General features: G+C 42.5%; 1 protein-coding gene across 2 annotated transcripts in view; it reads left to right on the top strand.

The window, feature by feature from the left end:
• Window positions 1-503: 503 nt before the first annotated feature.
• The window catches only part of LOC126365845 (mediator of RNA polymerase II transcription subunit 15-like), a 92,731-nt gene continuing 71,523 nt past the window's right edge, over window positions 504-21,711 (top strand). The window contains exons 1-2 of one of the 2 annotated variants that reach the window (XM_050008485.1): window positions 504-702; window positions 9,291-9,378. In XM_050008485.1, the coding sequence (XP_049864442.1) occupies window positions 620-702; window positions 9,291-9,378 (171 nt within the window). In that variant the 5' untranslated portion in view covers window positions 504-619. The remainder of the gene's footprint in view (window positions 703-9,290; window positions 9,379-21,711) is intronic. The other variant, XM_050008486.1, reaches the window with a different exon arrangement.

Genomic DNA, 21,711 nt, shown 5'->3' with positions numbered 1-21,711 from the left:
AGAACATGTCCTACCAACCGGTCCCTTATTCTTGTTAAGTTGTGCCACAAACTCCTCTTCCCCCCATTTTTATTTAATACCTCCTATCCTTTCAAAATAACAATGTGTATGATGTTGTATATACTGTACCAACCTGACTTGTCCTACATCGTTTGTGCAAAATATGTACCTAAACACGACTTACAGGACTAATAAAGAAATACAAATACAAATACAAACAACAATTTATGCGTTGCGTCAATTATGATAACATGTTTAATTAAACATTAGCGTATTTTATATGTATGTTGTTGCAAGCGATGCGTCATTTAATTAAGACAATATAGCCATTACGTATGAGACAATTTTTATTAATATTTTGTTACCCCCCCCCCCCCCCCCCCACACACACACCACGATGGCTTATTGCACCATTCACAGCATGAAGTTTTCGGTGCACCCATAGTAAAATCAGTTTAAATCAGTTTTAGCGACTTTTGATATTGTACCTAGCGACTCGGTTTTTTTTAGAGTTGGCAACACTGGGTGGGAATAGTGCAAATAGCAGAACCTATCGAGTTGTGTACTCAATGTGTATTGTATAGTGTGCTGTTTCCATTCGCGTAAACTTAATTGCAGCATGGACGTGTTCCAATTCTTGGAGAGTACTCATACAATGTTGTGGCGCTCGCCAGCGTGTCGATTGTGTGCTGTAATGGAACTGTGAGTTCCATGATTTGTGACAAGTATTTCGCCATCATTTAATAACTGCGTTTCAGTGTCCTGAAACCGTAGTAGGCTACTTCATATTATCTTTCTCATTCAAAGTTTCGCCTAAGACTGTATTCGTTTAACTTTTTGAACTTGGATAACCCGCTACCTACAACCCTTACTTCATCTGTAATATATGCCTGAAAAATTGGTTTTACCATGGCAGACAAATTGTGCACGCTTTATACTCTCAGCAGTTTCGTCATGTGAAGATAATTTTTAATTGTTTGTTATTGACTGAAATCACAGCGTCAAGCTTACCAAGAGAACTATTGCATTATTCAGAGCGTACTGAATGCTCTTACCACAGCAAGTGTTGTAATTTTATTCTCAAGGAAAATTTGTAGATTTTAAATGTAGTGAATGCAATCGATGTACCCGATTTAATTTTTTGCTGCGGCCAATAAAATATTCCACACATTATTAAAGCCGAATCAACCGTGCATGACCTTTCTGTCAACGATCGTATTACAAATTTTTTTTAAGTTGACCTCCTCCTTTTTTCGAATAACCGATTTGGAGGGTACGATGAATCAACCTTGGCTAATCTTCATTGTATTAGATTTCCTCAGTTTCCAAATTTCCTTCATCCTTTTAGAATGTTGTTCCCTTTCTTCTTGAGTCCACTTTCGTCTAGTTATTTTCTTTCTCTCCTGAAATTCTGCCTTTCTGAAATGTGTTCTGTTTTCTATTGTGCCTATTGTAACTCCAGCATTTTCAATGTCCGTTTCAGTCTCTATGAACCATGCTGGCTTGGATTTGTAGCTGTTGAGTAATGTGAATATCCGCTTGGTTAGTCTGTTGTTATCAATTCTGAATATATGTCCAAAAAACTGTAGTCTCCTCTTCCTCATTACATCAGTTAGTTTCTCCGTTTTCAGATATAACTCTGTTCGGTCTTAACCTGTATTCAGCATTATCGTTTCTTTTAGCTCCCAGTATTTTCCTTAAAATTCTTCTTTCGACCTTCTCTAGTTTCTCACGATCTCCATTTCTTGTTAGTGTTTCTGCCGCATAGAGAGCTTCAGGTCTGGCCACTGTTTGTTAGTGTCTTAATTTCGTGTTCCAGGACAAGAATTTTTTTTATTATAAACGTTTTTGGTCATATGAAACACTCTTTCCATTTTGTGCACTCTAGTTTCTATAGCTATCTTTTCTTTGGCATTGTATGTAATCCACTCTCCTATGCATTTAAAGGAATCTGTGTTGTGTATTGTGTTGTTGTCAACTGCAATATTTTGAGGAGCATCACAGATGTTTGTCATAAACTTTGTTTTTTCATAGGATATTTGTAGTCCTACTTTGGCTGCTTGTTTTTGTAGTTCTGTTATTTGTTCTTGGGCATTGTCTAGTGAATCTGTAATCAATGCCATGTCATCTGCGAAGGCTAAACAGTCGACAGTGATCTTGTTTGGATTTCTCCCTAGTTGAATCCCTTTAGTATTGATTGTCTTCCTCCATTCTCGAACTATCTTCTCCAAGACACAATTGAAAAGGAGAGGTTACAGACCATCTCCCTGTCGAACACCTGACTTTATTTCAAACGATTTTGAGAGCTCTCCCCTAAATTTTACTTTCGATTTTGTATTTGTCAAAGTACCTATAATTATTGCAGTTGTTTTAGCATCGAGTCCCAATTCTTTTAAGATATCAAGCAGTATATTTCTGTCAATTGAATCATAGGCTTTTTTAAAATCCACAAAAGTAGTTACATGTTTTAAGTTCCTGATTTTCCTCATTTCTGTTATGTTCTTTAAATTTATTATTTGTTCTGCACATGACCTTCCCTTCCTAAATCCAGCCTGATACTCTCCTAGCTGTTTGTCAAGTATCTCTTCTGCTCTTTTTAAAAGCGCCTTAGACAAGCTCTTATAGGTCACTGGTAAGAGGGAGATTCCCCTATAATTGCTAGGATCTGTTTTCTTCCCTTTTTTATGTAGTGGATGTATTAAAGCAGATGTCCAGTCTGGTGGTAATCTGTGTGTTGTCCAGATATATTTTAGTATTTCTGGTGGACTCTGTATCATTTTGTCACTAGAGCACTTCTATAGCTCAGCAACTATATTATCCTCTCCAGGGGCTTTATTATTTTTAAGCTCTTTTATGATTTCTTTTATTTCTTCTGTGGTTGGCGGCTTGGAGTCTGGTGGTGTTGGGTTTACAATATTGAAATTAAATTTTTCTTTCGGTGGGTAACAGTTATGTAGTTCTTCAAAATATTCAGCAAGTATTCTACAGTTCTCTATGCTGTTGTATGCAGTTTTCTGCGTTTTTGGGTCCGTGAAAAATAGACTAGGAGGAGAGCATTTCTTTAAGTTACTTTTGAAAGTTTTGTAAAAGTCCCTAGCATTCTTCTGTTTGAAGTTGGTGTCTATTGATGCTAGTTGGTCTTTTATGTATTGAACTTTGACCTTTTTAAGGCCTTTTGAAGCTTGCTTCCAGGCTTCTTTTAGGGAGTTCCTATTTTTTATCATTTTTGTTTGCATTTCAAATGTTCCAAGCTCGTCATGTTAAGATTAGTTTGTCACACTCATCATTCCACCAGGCATGTTTCCATTTTTTGGTAAGGAGAATGGTTTCTTCTGCAGCCTGTACTATATCTTTTTGAAGTTGTTCCCATGTTTTAGGTGTTTTCTTTTCCAAAAGTGTCCTGAAATTGTGTTCCTTGGTTAATTTCTGAGTGTCCAACTTTTTAGGTTGATATTCTCTTTCTTGTATATATTGGTCTAATTTTGAATTTAACGACAGATAGTGATCTGAATCTAAACTTGCACTATTAGCAACTTTTACATTGAGTATCTCTGATGCAGACAGTCTGCTTATAGCAACATGGTCAATGGATTCGGGGATACCCATGTAGTTGGTTTTCTAGGGAGTTTTTTGAAATATGTAGACTTTAGAACTATGTCATGTTCTCTGCATAAACTAATAAGTCTTTCTCCATTTGCATTGGTTCTTTTATGTGCAGGGAATTTGCCTACTATGGATTGGTGATGACGTTCTTTGCCGATTTGAGCATTAAAGTCTCCCAACATTATTGTGTTTTTGGATGAAATCTGGTCTAAGGTGTTTGACAGTTCCTGCCAAAAAATTTCTGTTTGTCCTTTTTGTGTTCTGTTTTTCTCATTTGTTGGTGCATGTGAGTTTACAATGGTATACAGTTTGTTTACTGATTTGAAGGTTCATGTTGAAAGCCTGTCATAGACAGATTTAAATTCTACTATCGAGTTTAATATATTTTGGTTTACAAAGAATCCTGTTCCAAATTGGGGTACATTCTTCATAACTCTTTTTTTAAGTTGAACTATTAATCTGTTTTTCCGCGGGTTGTTGTGTTGTGCTAGCAGTGAAACTTGCATGACATATTTATTGTATTTATTTGTACGATGTGAAGGATTTGTGTGCATTTTAATACCACAGGGAAATATTTGCGTTCTCATGCTTTTTTTCTTTCCCACGCGCAAATGATCTGCCAGTTATTTTAAACAACAGAAGTCTCTACTGTGTTGACCACATTACTATAGCTACGTGAACTAGAAACTTGTTAGGCCTACAGCCTGTGAATGCAAGTCTCATCGTTAGGACTACTCTGCAAATGAGTTTAAACCTAACTGAACCGCCAGCTGTATCTTCCATCTGGTAAACAAATTGGCTTGATCCTTTTATACACTGTATTATTCTCATAAATCCAATATCATTGAGAGATGGTCATTGGACCTGTATCAGCAGTATGAACACGTAAAAATCTGCTAGTGTAAAATTATAAATAACAGTGCACTAACTTACATCCTCATATAGCTGTTCAACCCTTGGTCTTCCTATACAATATTTCCCTAAATACTTAAATTACCAAGTATTTCTTCATACCTGATGCTGTGTCCTATCAACCTATCCAGTTTTCTGTTGTTTGTACCTCATCATTAGTTATCTGATGTACCCACCTAACAGCATTCTCTGGTGACACCACCTTCCAAAATCTTTTATTCTCTTCTTGTGTGTACTTTCGTTGCACATCTGTGCTTCCATATAAGGCTAAACTCCAGGTGGGTATTTTCTTACATTCAAGGAAATTGTATATTTTATGGGAACAGTCTTTTCTTGCTATTGCCAGTCCACGTTTTATGTCCTCTTTACTTCTCCATTGTCTAATTTGCTGCCTCAGTAGCAAATTTTCAGTGTTGCATTTCCTAATCTTGATACTGCAATGCAATTCACACTCCGCCACCCATTATCCTTGTTTTACGTTGAGTGAAATGGCAAAATGGTTAAAACTTACATTTGGAATTACAACAGTTTAAACCTGCTTCTGGCCATCCTTGATTACATTTTCTATGATTTCTGAAAGTTGCTTCAGCCAAATGCTTGGATGGTTCCTTTGAAAGGGCATAGCAGATTTCCTTCACCATCCTTCCCACATCCGAAGGGATCAATGACCTTGCTTTTTGGTCACCTCCACTAAATCAACCAACCTTGTTTTACTTTTTTATATTCCTCTTGTAGCTTCTTTTGAAGAATATACATTCTGTTCAACCGAACTACCTACTCATTGCTCTAACAGCACACCTTGAAGTTGTTATTAGTTCTCCCTGAACGTTAATTTCATTTGCAGATTTTAGCAGAATTTTACGTTGGGAGTGGTGGTGTAGTTTGATGATGCTAGCAATGACTGGGCATGAAATAATTAATGCTGTTCCTGCACTGAACAGATATTTAGGAAAGCCACTTGTGATGGAATTATATGGGATCTAACGGCAACAAATAGACATGATGTCTTTGGGGTGCCCACATCAAAACCACTATCAGTGGCCATGATATTGTTGTGGCAACGATGATTACCAAAACACAAAGAACAACTAAAACAAGCAGAAAGATAAATATGATTAGTAAAAGAGAAAATCAGTAGTGCCATATCCAATGAGGAACTTTATGCTTGCAGCACAGGGCAGGAGCATGTAGAGGAACTCTGGATCACATTTAAAGGAATAGTTAACTACGCACTGGATAGATATTTACCAATTACAACAGTTAATAATGGGATGGAACCTCCATGGCAAACAGCTACTGCAAAGAAACTTCTAAAGAAACACATTAATTCTTAATAGGTGTAAAACAAAGATTAGGTCTATAGATAAACATGTTTGGCTGTGAAGAAAGCAGTGTGGGATGCCTTCAGTTACTACCATGGCAGAATGCGACATGAACTGAATGAGGGTAGCAAAGCAAAAGCAGAAATGCTCAACTCCATTTTCAAATGTTCCTTTACAAAGGAAAACACAGGAGAACTGCCCCAGTTTAATCCTTGTACCACTGAAAAGATGAATGAAGTAAGTATTATTGTCGGTGGTGTTGAGAAACAGCTGAAACCATTAAAATTTAACAAAGCTTTGGGGCCAGATGGAATCCCTGTCTGATTCTATACTGAATTTGTGACTGAGTTAGCTCCTCTTATAACTATAAACTATTGTAGATCCTTCGACCAGAAAACTGCACAGTTCTTGGAAAAAGGTGCAGGTCACTCCTATCTCCAAGAAGGGTTGTAGAATTGATCCAAGAAACTACTATCCAATGTTCTTGACACGGATTTTTTGTGGAATTTTAGAACATATTCTGAGGTCAAACATAATGAGGTATCTTGAACAGAATTACCTCCTCAATGCCAACCAGTCTCAATCTCGAAAACATTGACCATGTGAAACTCGACTCTCACCTCTTATTGTCAAAAGTACAATCATGTGGGACATCAAGTGAAATTTGTGACTGTATTGAGCACTTTTGGGAGTGAGGACACGGCATATTATCTTGGATGGCAAAGTAACTTCAGGCATGCCTTAGGGAATCTGACTTTTTGCAAATAATCCAATTATCTGTAATAGAGTACTATCTGGAAGAAGCTGCAAAAATATTAAGCCAGATCATGATAAAATTTCAAGTGGGTGCAGAGATTGAGAACTTGCTTTAAATGTTCAGAAATGTAAAATGTGCACTTCACACACACAAAAAATAAAAAAAAGCTGTATCCTGTGACTATAATATCAATGACTCACTGTTGGAATCATCTAACTTGTGCAAATACCTGGATACCGCTTTGTAGGAATAGGAAATGGAATGATCACATAGGTGCAGTTGTGGGTAAAGCATGTTCGAGACTTCAGTTTACTGATAGAATACTGGGGAAGTGGAAACAGTCTACAAAGGAGATTGCTTACAAATCACTTGTGCTACCGATTCTAGAATATTGCTCACATATGCGAGACCCTTACCAGATAGGACTAACAGGGGACATAAAAAAATGTCGTGTGGCTAGGGCCTCTCGTCGGGTAGACCATTTGCCAGGTGCAGGTCTTTTGAGCTGACGCCACTTTGGTGACTTGTGCAACGATTAGGATGAAGTGATGATGATTAGGACAACGTAACACCCAGTACCTGAGCGGAGAAAATCTCTGGCAAAACCGGGAATCGAACCCGGGCCCATAGGATTGACATTCTGTCGCCCTGACCACTCAGCTATCGGGGGCAGACACAGGGAATATTGAACATATACAGAAAAGGGCAGCACAGTGGTCATGGGTTTGTTTAATCTGTGGGAAAGTGTCTGAGATACTGAAGGTACTGAACTGGGAAGCTCTTGAAGACAGACACAAACTATCTCACAAGTCTGTTGAAGTTTCAAGAACCACCTTTAATTGCTTACTCCAGGAATATACTACAATCCCCTACATACTGCCCACATACGGATCAAGAGGATAGGATTAGAATAATTACTGCACGCACAGAGGCATTCAATCAATCTGCACTCCATTTGTGAATGGAACAGGAAGAAAGCCTAATAACGGGTAGAATGGGATGTACCATCTGGCGTACACCTCACGGTGGTTTGCAGAGTATAGATGTAGATGAAGGTGGGAGACAGATTCTTGGTTGCACCTTTATCTGCTCAATAAAGTAGTTATGTTTGTGAACATTTCATAACAAAATGTTTGCGTTCATATGAATCGAATCTAATTCCCAGTATTAGCGGTTGTTGCCAACATTAGCACACTACGCTTCTGCTGCCGTAAGTAAAACTAACCCAAATTTCTCATTGGGATGCTTTACAACTTGGTTGAAGCAGAGATTGAATAACCTGTGGGATAGAGTAAAGTCTCGTCTCGTCCTCTTCTCAACTACCAACTCCCTTTCATGACTTTTCCCTCCTCGTTTCTGTAAAAGTTGTAGAGAACTTTACGTGCCTGTATTAACGTAAGAATTTTACTTGTAATTCACAGGTATACATCCTTCTTACAACAGGCGGTGAAAAAAAAAAATCTGAGTGGTGACAAAGAGTGAACTCACATTTAAGAAGCCCTGCTTGGTGTTTAAATTGAAATCCTCTGACTGGTATAATCTATTGTGAAAACTCACAGCATTACTGTGGGATAGTTGGCCACAAGCAACCATGCACACAAGAAATGACGCTTGTTCCTCCATTTTAAAATTTAACTGCCAAAGTTTGGTACTTTATGCCATGCAATAATACCCCCGTTGAGACAAATGGGTTAGTAACAATATATTTTATGGAAGTGAGATCTTGAAAAATGTGCTATTCGAGGCACACTGTCAGCTCAAAGGAATTGTGCTGCCGAGCATCCAAAGGAAGGTGGCTGAAAACATGGAGCAGACAAAGGCTGAATTTACAAGTGTTTTTCTGTTTCACATGTCCAGGTCTGGAAGTCAGTTCAATGAACTGTTTCTAATGCATCACTCTGAAAGTACATTATCAACAGAAAAAGCAAGACTGCAGATTATGTCAGCAAAAATTCTTAGCTTTGCGAAAATAAGTAACAGATAAAGACTAAAGCTAGTAACATATGCTTGATGCAGAGGAGACAGTACAAATTTATAGAAAAACAGAAGTTCATGCTGCAGCATCCAATGTGGGCAGTGAAAATCACTGTTTCAAACAGTAGTCAGTGTTTTTTTGTTTGCCTGTTTTAAGTGGTGTTGGTAAACATTTTCCTTGCACTATGACTTGAGTTGGGACTGCAGGCAATTTGCTGTGGTCTCCATTCTTTCTCTTGTGTAGTTTGCTGAAGCTATTCCCTGTGCATAGTGTTCCTTGTTTCCATTTATTTTACTTTCTGTGTTAGTTTCTCTGTTTGTCTTGGCAATCAGTGTACTAAGTTTCAGAAGGCTCTTGTGCTTCCTACATACTGGGGTGTATCACTAAGACTACAATGAAAAAAGTGTCTTCCACTTTTTTGCCATGTGTTTATATTTTTTGATCAGTTATTCCAAGCAGTTGTGTGGTATTACAGGTTATCATATCTATGAAAGTGAGTCTTCTGTGTTAGCCAGCCAGTGTGGCCGAGTGGTTCTAGGCGCTTCAGTCTGGAACCGCTCGACCGCTACGGTTGCAGGTTCGAATCCTGCCTCGGGTGTGGATGTGTGTGATGTCCTTAGGTTAGTTAGGTTTAAGTAGGTCTAAGTTCTAGAGGACTGATGACCTCAGATGTTAAGTCCCATAGTGCTCAGAGCCATCTGAACCATCTTCTGTGTTACAGTGAAGATATGCGTCGAAGATATGGTGCATTAATGACAATGAGCAGTCCTGAAATTGAGAACTATATGTTCCAAAGATCAACATCACAGGTAAGCAGTATGTAAGTAGATTTAATGTGTAATACCATTCATTGTTTCAATTGAAAAGCTACAAATAATATCTGTGGTGCCATTAATATTTTGTGAAGATAATATTCCTTGACAATACTGCTCACTAATTTTTAGCAGGCTAAAGATACGCCACAGCATACTGTTATTCCACTGATACACTGTCTGATCGAAAGTATCTGGACAGTCACATGTAATGTGAAATTGATCAGATGTCATGAGAGGCAGACTTGCCATTATAAAGGGAGGCAGGGAGTATTGTATTGGCAGTAGGGAAGCAGCAACTGCAGACTGTCAGCAAGGAGAACTCAGTAATATCGAATATGGCCTAGGCATTACTCATTACTAAACCTCACCTCGTTACTAAATCCACCAGGGAAATTTACAACACAATTAGACTGTGGGCAACATGTGACTTTGAAGTGGGGACAGGAATAACAGTTGTGAAGTGGGAACATGAAAACAAACACAGCTAAACCAATACAGGAGACTTTGTGTACTAATAGGCAGGGACTATCAAACTATGCAGAGTGCATTTGTAAAAAAAAAAAAAAAAAATATGCTTGAAATTGGTGTAAGGGCTCATATGTCAGTTCCAAAGTACTAAGAGAAGTCCAGCTAACACAGTGGCAGCTATGGATGGGGTTTAAAAAGAATTGAGTAGAATGGTTGAGCAGCTCTTCATATGTCACAAATTCGTTACAGCTGCTAAGCAAAGCTTAAGGTGGTGTAAAGAGCCGTGTGTACTGCTAACGTGAAGTGCAGGATAGGTGATGGAATGGGACAAGTATCTATCTTGATTTGGGTGTGTTCCTCTTTTTGCGCTAAAGAAAATGTTAATGTAGAAGGATATGAACACATTTTACAGCATCATGTACTGTGTAAACAATGATTGTATCAGCATGACAATGCACTCTCTCATAGAGCAGCATATGTGAGGCTATGCTCTGTGGACAACAGCGTTTCTGAAATTGACTTGCCTACCCACAGTACCAACCTAAAGCATTTGGAATACCTTTGGGATGTGTTAGAATGTTGTCTTGTTTCTGGCTTTTGAGGAAGAACAGGTTGCCATTACTCCAGACATTCTGGTGCTTCATTGGAAATGTCTCCAGCAGATTAGAAACTGTTGCAGAGATGAAGAGTGGACACACCCCATCTTAATTTCCACTTACAGGTAGATGTCAGGATACTTTTGATCTGATTGTGTATTCCTTTGGGGTGGATTTAGTTGAATAACAACCTGCCTGTGGACACACATTGAATTAACAACAGAAAGTCTTTGATATATATAGTAGACAAAAGTGGTGAATTTTTCAATATGTCTGTGTTTTATGCACCAGAAGAGGAAAAGAATAACTCAAACAAGCCACGCTTTTCATTGAATGATTTAGCTATTATTATTGTTGTTGTTATTTCATTTTTTACCAGTTTTGGAAAGTTGGATTATGAGGAGAGACTTGCAAGCTAGCAAAGATAATACGAGGCGTGAAAATCTTCTGGAAGTATAGCAGGAGCAGTTACATATATAAGTATTGTTACAAAGGAAAAACCCAGAACAATTAAAAATGACAAATGAGAAGGTCGTGAGAAAGTTTCCTGAAGACAGATAAATGAATAAAAAATTGTGAGATGTGGGTGAATGAAAGAAATGATATTTAAAAACAGTGGTATGTAACCACCAAGAGGGCAAAGATCAGTGTATGTTGTGTATGGAACTGCCACATCTTTCCATTTCTTTTTGTGTATAGAACTGTTCCCAATTTCATATACCTTCAGTATGTGACACCGGCTTCCTGCCTTACTTTCCATTTCCCTTTACCCCACCCAATTCATTCAGTCGCACTCCCCTTTGCAGATAGTTACCGCTAATCTGAAAACTACGTCAGGCTGCTTATGCAACAGATAGGTGTTTAACATACTTTTAATTCTGTTCGTAATTCTTTCCAAGTGATACCATACCGCATTTCAGATTTTCAGACAGTGCTACCAACTGATAAAGAAAAGTACTTAAGTTATGCAAGTGGTTGCTTAAAAAGCTCATAGATGGTGAACTTAGCCAGACATTGTGTTTTATGAGTGAGTAATAAATCTTGGTTTCACTTTTTTGGCCATCTGAAGCATGGGACTAATCGCTCCTGGTCCTCTGAGAACCCTCACGTTGAGCATCCAATTCCTTTGTGATAAAATAAGTCAGAGTTTGCAGTGTTCCTGGTTATTGAGTTACTGTCTCAATATTTTTTGAAACTACTGTCAATAAAGGCATTTAATTCCAAATTTTCAAAAGCTGCTCTCATGTAGAACAACATGGCAGGCAGTACTGGTACTGCTGTTTCCAGAAAGATGGAGATGGATGCTAAGAGTCTCATCAAACACTATCTCGCATTTGTGAAACCTCACAATGAGCAAAGGTTTGTCACTCCCTTGTTTGTCAGACTTGTCTGTATGGTTGTTGTTGTTGGTTTCTTCTTCTTTTTTTTTTTTTTTCCTGTGGCGATACTTAAAAGGAAATATGTATAAAGTAATGCTATAATTGCAATTCACTGGAGGAAAACATGCTGTAGAGTACTGAAAGAACTGATATCACAGTTCTGCATTAAGTGAATTTGAATGTGATTGCACAAATACAAAACGTGTAGCGGAGAAGGGTGACCATTTTTAGCATACACTATAATTTTTGAAGTATTTTTCTGATTTTAAATAATTCAGTTTTTGTAGTGCTAAATGCAGTTGTTTATATAGGACAGTTTCTATCTTGAGTGAGCTGTATTTTTATTGATCAGTAAGCACATCATCTCACAATGAGTGATGGTTTCTTGTCATTGGAGCAAATTATTATTAGTTGATGGCAGTAGGCCCTTGAAACTAGAAAGCTATGAGGGTTGTAACTTAAATAGTGGCAACTATTTATTCAGAACCGATACAAAAGAGTTAAATGTTTGCACCTGTTACTGTCCTTCAAAGTAGTCACCAGTGTTGTGTTGAACCTGTTGCGAGCAATGTCGAAGGCGTAGTATACCATTAGCAGAGCCTGTTCTGTTGATGGTGCGAATGGAGTAGTCTGAAGCTAGGGTGATTGTTTTGTATGACTGTGATGCTATTACCCTAACGCATTATGTTCCTCCATGGCAGACCGTTGAAGCACAGTATTACTGCTCATTTTTGGAGCATCACCTGCGACCAGTATTGCAAAAGAAGTGGTGACACTTTCTGCGCAACCCACCCATCATTTTGCATGACAATGCGCAGACACATACAGCGCAAGCTGTGGCTGCTCTGTTTGGTCGATGGGACTGGGAAGTAGTGTACCATCAGCCATACTGTGACTTTGATTTGATTCCAAAGATGTAGGAACCACTTCGTGGCATTCGCTTCCGAACAGTTCCAGATTCGACAGGCAGCAGACAGTTCCATTCGCACCATCAACAGAACAGGGTCTGCTAACAGTATACTACACCTTCCACATCGCTGGCATCTGGTTCTACACAACGCTGGTGACTACTTTGAAGGCCAGTAACAGATGCAAACATGTAACTCTTTTGAACTGGTTGTGAATAAATAGTTGCCACTATTTAAGTTCCAACTCTCGTATTTGTTCCTTGTGTGCAAGTGTTTGTCATTTGGCTATTTGTGAGTAGGGCCTATACAGTATGCTTTTTCGTGGAACATTTTTCATTATAGAAACATGTACAGTACTACTTTGTGGCACTGTTTTCGTATACACCATGTAACAAATATTTTTGGATATAGAAAAGGCATGCAACACTGTCATATGGAGTTCCTGGACAGCTCCAATCTGCCAATATCCATACAATCCTTCACACCCCAACATCATTTTAGATGCCTAGTGATCAGAGCATGAGAATAGTACTCATTGGGAAAGTGTTTTGCATGTAATGCTCCTCTCTGTACTGGGCCAGAAGGCTTGTCAAGACACTGGACTCACATTCGGGAGGACCGAAGTTCAGTTGACCATCCGGACATCGAAAATCTGGTTTTCTGTCGTTTTATTGAATTGCTTAAGCAAAGACCTGAGTGGTTTCGTTGAAAAGTCCATGGACTATTCCTTTCCCCAATCTGAGCTTGTTCTGTGTCTAATGACCTCATTGTTGAAGGGCTGCTACTCTTGAACTCTGTCATAATGATCTCAAAGCTCTCAGAAAGAAGAATCAAAGGAGAAAACACATTGTCTATAGCTGAGAGTGTGGAATCACTTTCCACATAGATGAGTCATCCACAACAGTGGTCATCAAACTGTGGGCCTCAGCCCACGTGTAGCCTGAATCAAATATTCGTGTGACTGCAGTTCATAGCTGTATTTTATAACAATGTGCATGTGGCAACTATCATCCATTCCAAAAACATAAAGAGCTTCATAAGAAATTAGTTTTTCTTCTCAGCAACAAATAAAAATACATGATGTGCAACATTAATTGTTGGTCATCATAGTTAAGTGACCATTGTAGATGGCTGCCATGCGAGGGATCCTGGTTCGATTTCAAATACTGCGAAGTAATTTTCTGTGGTGGGGGTACTGGTGTGGGGTGCACTGAGTCCCATGGTGCCATTACAGGGACATCTTGAGTGAGACATCTAAGATCTGGTAAACTGGCAGAGCAACAGGGGGGTTGGTGCACTAACCACAGAACTCTCTATACCGCAACTGCAACTGCAAGGTGAGATATCACTGTAAAGATAAAGAGCCTTCAAATTTTCTACATACTTTTCTAACATACTTGTATTATTCCAAAATAGGAGAGAGTGTGCCGCAGGCATGGTATGTCTATTGAGTTGGCAATCATTAAAATAAAGGTATGTTTTGTTGTGGCAGGTTTTCTCATGAAATTTCATTTACCAACTCTCCTTCAGATTGCACAAATATTCTATTGGTGACCATCTACATTGGGAGAAATGATCATCATTGTAAAATAAGAGAAATTGGAGCTCGCACAGAGAGATTTAAATGCCCTTCTCTCGCACATGGCATTCCAGAGTGGAAAGATAGAGAAATAGTTTGAAAATGATTCAATGAATCCTCTGCCAGGGACTTAATTGTTAATTACAGCGTAATAACTTAGATGTAGATCTAAATATAGTAAGGAATATGAAATTAAATTAAGGTTGTTGCAATCCGTGTAGTAAGTGGAAGAAAAAGAATATTCGTAACATTTGTGATCATGTCTCATATTGCTTAATGTACTTCAGTAGACACTGATGGAAAAAGAAAATTGCAGTGCCAAAAATAATTAATATATAGTAATGGAATATTGGAAATATTGTCTAGGTAACAATTTAAGTGATTAGCATAAGCAAGGTCATAGTTTAACATTAGCATGAGATAAGCCGTTGCAAATGTTAAATACGGGTACATTAATAAGTGGTGCAGCCATCAGAATGTTAAATGCAAGCACAACAAACTGCATCCATTATGTTGTACAGGTGCCGGATGTCAGTTTGTGGAATGGATTTCCATGTCTGTTAGACTTGGTCAGTCAATACAGGTAGTGAATGGTGTTTGTGGTTGATGTTGGAGTTTTCATCCGATGATGTCCCACGTGTGTTCAATTGGAGACAGCTCTGGTGATTGAGCAGGCCAAGGCAACACACACTCTGTAGAGCATGTTGGATTACAACAGTGGTATTTGGGTGTGTTATCCTGTCTGAAAACACCCTCTGGAATGGTATTCATGAATGGCAGCACAGCTGGTCAAATCACCAGATTGATATACAAATTTGCAACAAGATTGCCTCAACAGTCAAATTTAATCATACCCCAGGCCATAACTCCAGGTGTAGATCCAGTGTGTCTAGCATGCAGACAGGTTGGTTGCAGGGCCTCAACTGGCCTTCTTGTATTCAACACACTGCCAACACTGGCACCAAGACAAAAAAAGCTTTAATCAGAAAAAACAACCAACCTCCACCCTGCCCTCCAATGAGGCCTCACTTGACACCAGTGAAATCACAAATAGTTGTTGTTTGTGGTCAGTGGAATGCATGCTACAGGGTGTCTGACTGGGAGCTGTCCTTCAAGTAAATGATTTGAAGCTTTAGACACTGTCATTGTGGTGCAAACTGTTGCCCAAATTGCATCAATGGATGCGGTACAAGAGTATATGCTTGGCAACCACAGGGCACCAGCCTTTGCAGCAGTACTTTCCTTTTTCTGCTATAAATACATGGTCCCCATTGTTAGGTTCGATCTGCCGCAACTTTTCCAAATTTTTCAGAAGTGCGGATCATGTGGGGATGTCGCCCAATGTGAAGTCTGTTCCATATTTGTGCCTTTCCATCTTAGTACCCTTCATTTCCAAAAAGGTAGAATGCCCAAAATTCAACACAGTAGCCATCCCATTTGGGGGGGGGGGGGGGGCATGGGTGGTGTCAATTGCCTGCATGGTAATAGGCTGTAGATCATGCAAGTATCACACTGTTGTTGCCTGAGCTGATACCTCCCCATGTATGCCAAGGAGTATGTGAAAATTATGAATGGGGCAAGGGGAACTTTGAGCAATGGATAACCGGCCAGGTAGACCTTGTTGAGGCATGGTGTTGTGCATGGAGAGAACCCCCATTCAGAGTGGGTGGCATCAAGGCGGATGACTTGCAGATGTAGCTTTTTTTCTGCTGGTGGTCACGCAGTCTCTTGAGAAGGAAAGAGCTTGTTTTATGCAGACAGATACAACGCCAAAATGTTTCCTTCCCTGTGTATTCTGTGGGTGGAACATCAGGCTAAGTGACAAGCAGAGAAATCCACCCTCCTCCCCCCCCCCCCCCCCCCCATTACCTGGTTTGTACAAGGACACATGGGAATTCTTTTTTTTGGCACAAAGCCTTTATTCTCTGTAGAGGACATAGAGGATAAATTTGGGAAAGTTGCATCCACCTCCAAAATGAAGAGTGGGTCATTTTTTATTAAAACTGCATCGCATGCTCTGCCAGGGTCATTTCTTGCAAGCTGGGTAACATTCCAGTCATTATCACTCCCTGTAATAGTCCAAATATGGTGCAAGACATGATTTTCCATAATGACCTCCTCTTGCTGTCTGATGAGCTATGCATCAGGTTGGTGCAATGGGCTGTAAACATTGTCTGCAGTGTCTATAGGGGCCAAAGGACTGTAGGGTTGGTACTGGGGCTTTATCTTGGCATTTTAGAGTGATTTATTGCCTAAAAGGTCAAGGTGATGATTTACTGATGTGACATGGAACTGTATGCCCCCCCCCCCCCCATGCAGTGCTCAAAGTGTATGAAATGTGGGCACACCCACTTGGGGAGCAACTCCCCATCAACTGGGGACGGCAATTCCCAACCCCAGCTGGAGCCGCATCGCCCTCATCTGGCTGTTCACGTCAGGAAGTGGTCTCTTGGGACACTCCCCTCCAAGGTTTCTCCTGTCGCAACTGGACACCAGCCAGTGACTGAAGGAGCCACAGACTGCTGGTTGTAGGGGTTCACGATATTCTTCAGTCCTGGAAACTAATTCAGGGAAGCCCTCCCAGTCATCCCAACTCCCTAAAGGAAAGAAAGACAAAATGCAGTCTTCCAAGGTGAAGGAAATTCTAGTGGTCCCCACACCAGTGGATTCCCCCCTGCGGGTCCGGGGGTTAGAATAGGCCCGAGGTATTCCTGCCTGTCGTAAGAGGCGACTAAAAGGGGTCCCTCCCCCTCAAGGGGGTAGTTAGCGCCTGCGACCGGAGACGGACGGTTTCACGACCTATATTTGCGTTCATTTTGGTTTTTCACTTCTTCTGGTTTCTTCCTTCCTTTGGTTGGTTCCTTTCTTTGTTCTTCTCAATCTCGCTGTCTTACTTACTCTTCTCCTTGCCTCCTTCTCCTTGCCTCCTTCTCCTTGCCTCCTTCTCCTTCTCTGGTCTCCGCTTCGGCGTTTGAGACAGTATGTCCTTTCTTTCCCTCTCTCCTTTCTTTTTCCTCTTCTTCCTTCCTCCCTGTGCGTGCTTGAAGGCCGACCCACGCGTTCGCACGTGTAGCTGGTGACGAGGTAACACATAATTCCCCGCCCTGGGTAGACAAGTAAGGCACGCACGTACCCCCTGGTAAAGGCCAGGCCCAGGGAGGGGTGATTGCCTGAGCTGACACCTTCCGACTGTGCCGATTGGTCCCTCCGTCCATTTCTCGGGAGGTGTGACCTGAGGTGTGAACAATCACCTAAGCGGGAGTGCCCTCTGAGAGGGTCCCCACAAGGAAGGAGCGCGCCATCGGAGATGCTGGCAATCATGGGGGATTCCTCCGCAATGGATTTCTCTTCTTCTTCTTCTTCTTCTTCTCTCTCGACTTCTGCCCACAAATGGAAACTTGACCACCCACCAGTGACAAAAGTACTACCGCCTGCCCCAGAGTTCCTCGTAGTTTCTCGATCTGAGGACGGAAAGGATTTTTCCTCTGTCAACCCTTCCATTATCCAGAAGGGCGTAGATGCCATAGCCGGATCTGTCAAGTCTTGTACCAGGTTGCGTAATGGTACCTTGTTACTAGAAACTGAGAGCGCCTTTCAGGCACAAAAACTGCTTCGGGCCACACTCCTGTACACGTTCCCTGTCCGTGTGGAGGCTCACCGCACTTTGAATTAGTCTCGTGGAGTGGTCTATACTAGATCACTCGACGGATTGACTGACGAGGAGATTGTCTTTCCTCGCTGAGCAGGGCGTGACTGCTGTCCATAGGGTCATGAAAAAGGTCAACAATGACCTTGTACCGACCCGGGCACTTTTCTTGACCTTTGACAGTGTTCAGCTGCCGTCACGCATCAAGGCGGGCTACGAAGTTATCTCTGTTCGCTCCCTATGTCCCGACACCTACACGCTGCTACCAGTGTCAGCGTTTCAATCGCACTCGCCATTCTTGTTCCAATGTGGCTACATGTGTGACTTGTGGCAGGGCTGCCCATGAGGGTGACTGTCCACCTCCGTCTCCTCGTTGTGTGAACTGTCGCGGTGACCATGCAGCGTCCTCCCGCGACTTTCCCGTCTACAAGGAAGAACGCTATATCCAAGAAATTCGGGTCAAAGAGAAAGTCTCCACCTCAGCTGCTCGCAAGCTATTTGCTAGCAGGAAGCCCACGTTGCTCCCAGCGGGGAAGTACAGTACTGTCCTCGCCTCTCCTCAGACTACCAGGGAGGTGGTGACGCAGACATGTGATCTGACCTTCAGCACTACGGTCGTCCATTCGGCCAGTGCTAAGATCGCTCGGTCGACGTCTTCTCTTCCTCCCGTCACCCCTCCGACACAAGCACTTTTATCAGCTTCTGCCAGGACGAAGACCCAGAAGTCAGAAGCACGGGCCTTCAAGAAAGAACCGTCTCGTGCAGACCTTCTACGTACCTCGAACCCTCAGCCATCGACCACTCCTTTCACAAAACGGCCTTCCAAGAAGGCTAATAGGAAACACAGTTCTCCTTCCCCGCCACGGCACATTTCTCCTCCTGTACCCCCCCAGCGGTTGCCGCCCCAGGCCGTCATCCGTTTCGCCTGGCCGCACCGCTGGTAGCCGAACATCTGGCCGTTCACCAGCGGAGGAAGCTCCCCCTTCTGGCCATCTTCACAAGATGGCTGATGAACCTCTAGAACAAATGGACGATGACTGTCCACCTACTGCTAGCGGCGGCAGTGCTCGCTCGAAGCCGGGCCCTCAGCGGCCTTCTCGATGACCCCTTCTTGCACCTTCTTCTTCTCACGATTGCACTTATTCACTGGAATATTCGCAGCATTCGTTCCAGCCGAGAGGACTTGAAATTGCTGCTCTGATCCCACCGTCCTCTCGTCGTAGCCCTCCAGGAAACGAAGCTATGCCCATGCAATCAAATTGCCTTGGCACACTACACCTCTGAGCATTTTGACTTACCCCCTGTGGCAGGTATTCCGGCTCATGGAGGGGTTATGTTGCTGGTCCGGGATGATATCTACTATGATCCCATCATATTGCACACCGGCCTGCAGGCAGTTGCCGTCCGCATTACTCTCCCCAATTTTACATTTTCCATCTGTACCGTTTACACTGCGTCTGCCGTTACCAGGCAGACATGCTGCAAATTATTGCTCAGCTGCCTACACCATTTTTGTTAACTGGAGACTTCAATGCTCACCATCCTCTTTGGGGCTCTCCAGCATCCTGTCCGAGGGGCTCCCTGTTAGCAGACGTTTTCAACCAGCTCAATCTAGTCTGTCTTAATACTGGCGCCCCTACTTTTCTTTCAGACACCTCTCACACCTATTCCCATTTAGATCTCTCTGTCTGTACTACCCAACTTGCACGCCGGTTTGAGTGGTATGCGCTTTCTGATACATGTTCGAGCGACCACTTCCCGTGTGTATCCATCTCCTGCATCATACCCCCTCTCCGTGCTCAACTAGTTGGAACATCTCCAAAGCAGACTGGGGGCTCTTCACTTCCAGGGTGACCTTTCAGGATCAAACCTTCACAAGCTGCGATAGTCAGGCCGCACACCTCACGGAAGTCATTCTCACTGCTGCTGAATATTCCATCCCTCACTACTTCTTCTCCACGCCGGGTACCGGTCCCCTGGTGGACCGCAGCATGTAGAGACGCCTTACGTACTCGTCGATGTGCTTTACGCACCTCTAAACGCCACCCTACAGTGGCAAATTGTATCACTTACAAACGATTACGTGAGCAGTGTCGTCGTATTTTTAAAGAAAGCAAGAAAGTCAGCTGGGCTGCTTTCACAAGCACCTTCAACAGTTTTACTCCTTCTGTTGTATGGGGTAGCCTGCGCCGGCTATCTGGCACTAAGGTCCACTCACCAGTTTCTGGCTTGACGGTTGCGAATGACGCCCTTGTGGCCCCTGAGGATGTCTCCAATGCCTTCGGCCGCTTTTTCGCAGAGGTTTCGAGCTCCACTCATTACCCCCCTGCCTTCCTCCCCCGAAAGCAGGCAGAGGAGGCTCGGCCACCTAATTTCCACTCCTCGAATTGTGAAAACTACAATGCCCCATTCACCATGCGGGAACTCGAAAATGCACTTGCCCGGTCACGGTCCTCCGCTTCGGGACCTGATTCTATTCATATTCAGATGCTGAAGAACCTTTCTCCTGCGGGTAAAGGTTTCCTTCTTCGTACTTACAATCGCATCTGGATTGAGGGACATGTTCCCGCATGCTGGCGCGAGTCTATTGTTGTACCGATTCCTAAGCCGGGGAAGGACAAGCACTTGCCTTCCAGTTATCGACCCATCTCGCTTACCAGCTGTGTCCGTAAGGTGATGGAGCGAATGGTTAACTCTCGGTTGGTTTGGCTGCTCGAATCTCGACGCCTACTTACCAATGTACAATGTGGATTTCGTAGGCGCTGCTCTGCTGTTGACCATCTGGTTACCCTGTCGACCTTCATTATGAATAACTTCTTGCGGAAGCGCCCGACCGCAGCTGTCTTCTTTGATTTGGAGAAGGCTTATGACACCTGTTGGAGGGCGGGCATTCTCCGCACCATGCATACATGGGGCGTTCACGGTCACCTTCCTCTTTCTATTCGTTCCTTTTTAATGGATCGACAGTTCAGGGTACTTGTGGGTTCTGTCCTGTCAGACACCTTTCGCCAGGAAAATGGGGTGCCACAGGGCTCCGTTTTGAGCGTCGCTCTCTTCGCCATAGCGATCAATCCAATAATGGATTGCCTCCCAGATGATGTATCAGGCTCCCTTTTCGTGGACGATTTTACCATCTATTGCAGCGCGCAGCGTACATGTTTCCTGGAGTGCTCTCTATCAGGCTGTTCTTTACGTCTGCCGCCACCAACATTCTGCTTATGTCATCTGCTCCGATTCTCTGAGCGCCATCCAGAGCCTCAGTGATCCGTATCCGGTTCACCTTTTCGTGCACCGGATCCAACGTTCTCTTCAGCAGCTGGTGGACGACGGGTCTCCAGTTAGCTTTATGTGGGTTCCTGGCCATGTCGGTATCCCTGGGAACAAAGCTGCAGATGCCGTGGCCAAGGCTGTGGTCCTCCAGCCTCGGACGGCTTCTTGTTGTGCCCCTTCATCAGATTGTAGCACGATCATTTGTCGGCGCATTTTATCGCTGTGGCATGCCAATTGGGCCGCACTTAGGGACAACAAGCTTCGGGCCTTGAAACCTCTTCCCGTAGCTTGGACGTCCTCCTCATGTCCTTCTCGGCGGGAAGAGGTCGTTTTGGCCCGGCTACGAATTGGACACTGCCAGTTCAGCCATAGCCATCTGCTGACGGCAGCGCCGTTCTGTCCATGTGGGCAATTGCTGACGGTCCGCCACATTTTAACGTCCTGTCCGGATTTTACTACGCTGCGTCTTGATCTTGGCCTG

The sequence above is a fragment of the Schistocerca gregaria genome, chromosome 4 (assembly GCF_023897955.1).
Source record: "Schistocerca gregaria isolate iqSchGreg1 chromosome 4, iqSchGreg1.2, whole genome shotgun sequence".
Taxonomy (NCBI): domain Eukaryota; kingdom Metazoa; phylum Arthropoda; class Insecta; order Orthoptera; family Acrididae; genus Schistocerca; species Schistocerca gregaria.
The sequence above is the reverse complement of the archived record's forward strand: the minus strand, read 5'-3'. Positions and strand labels throughout refer to the sequence as shown.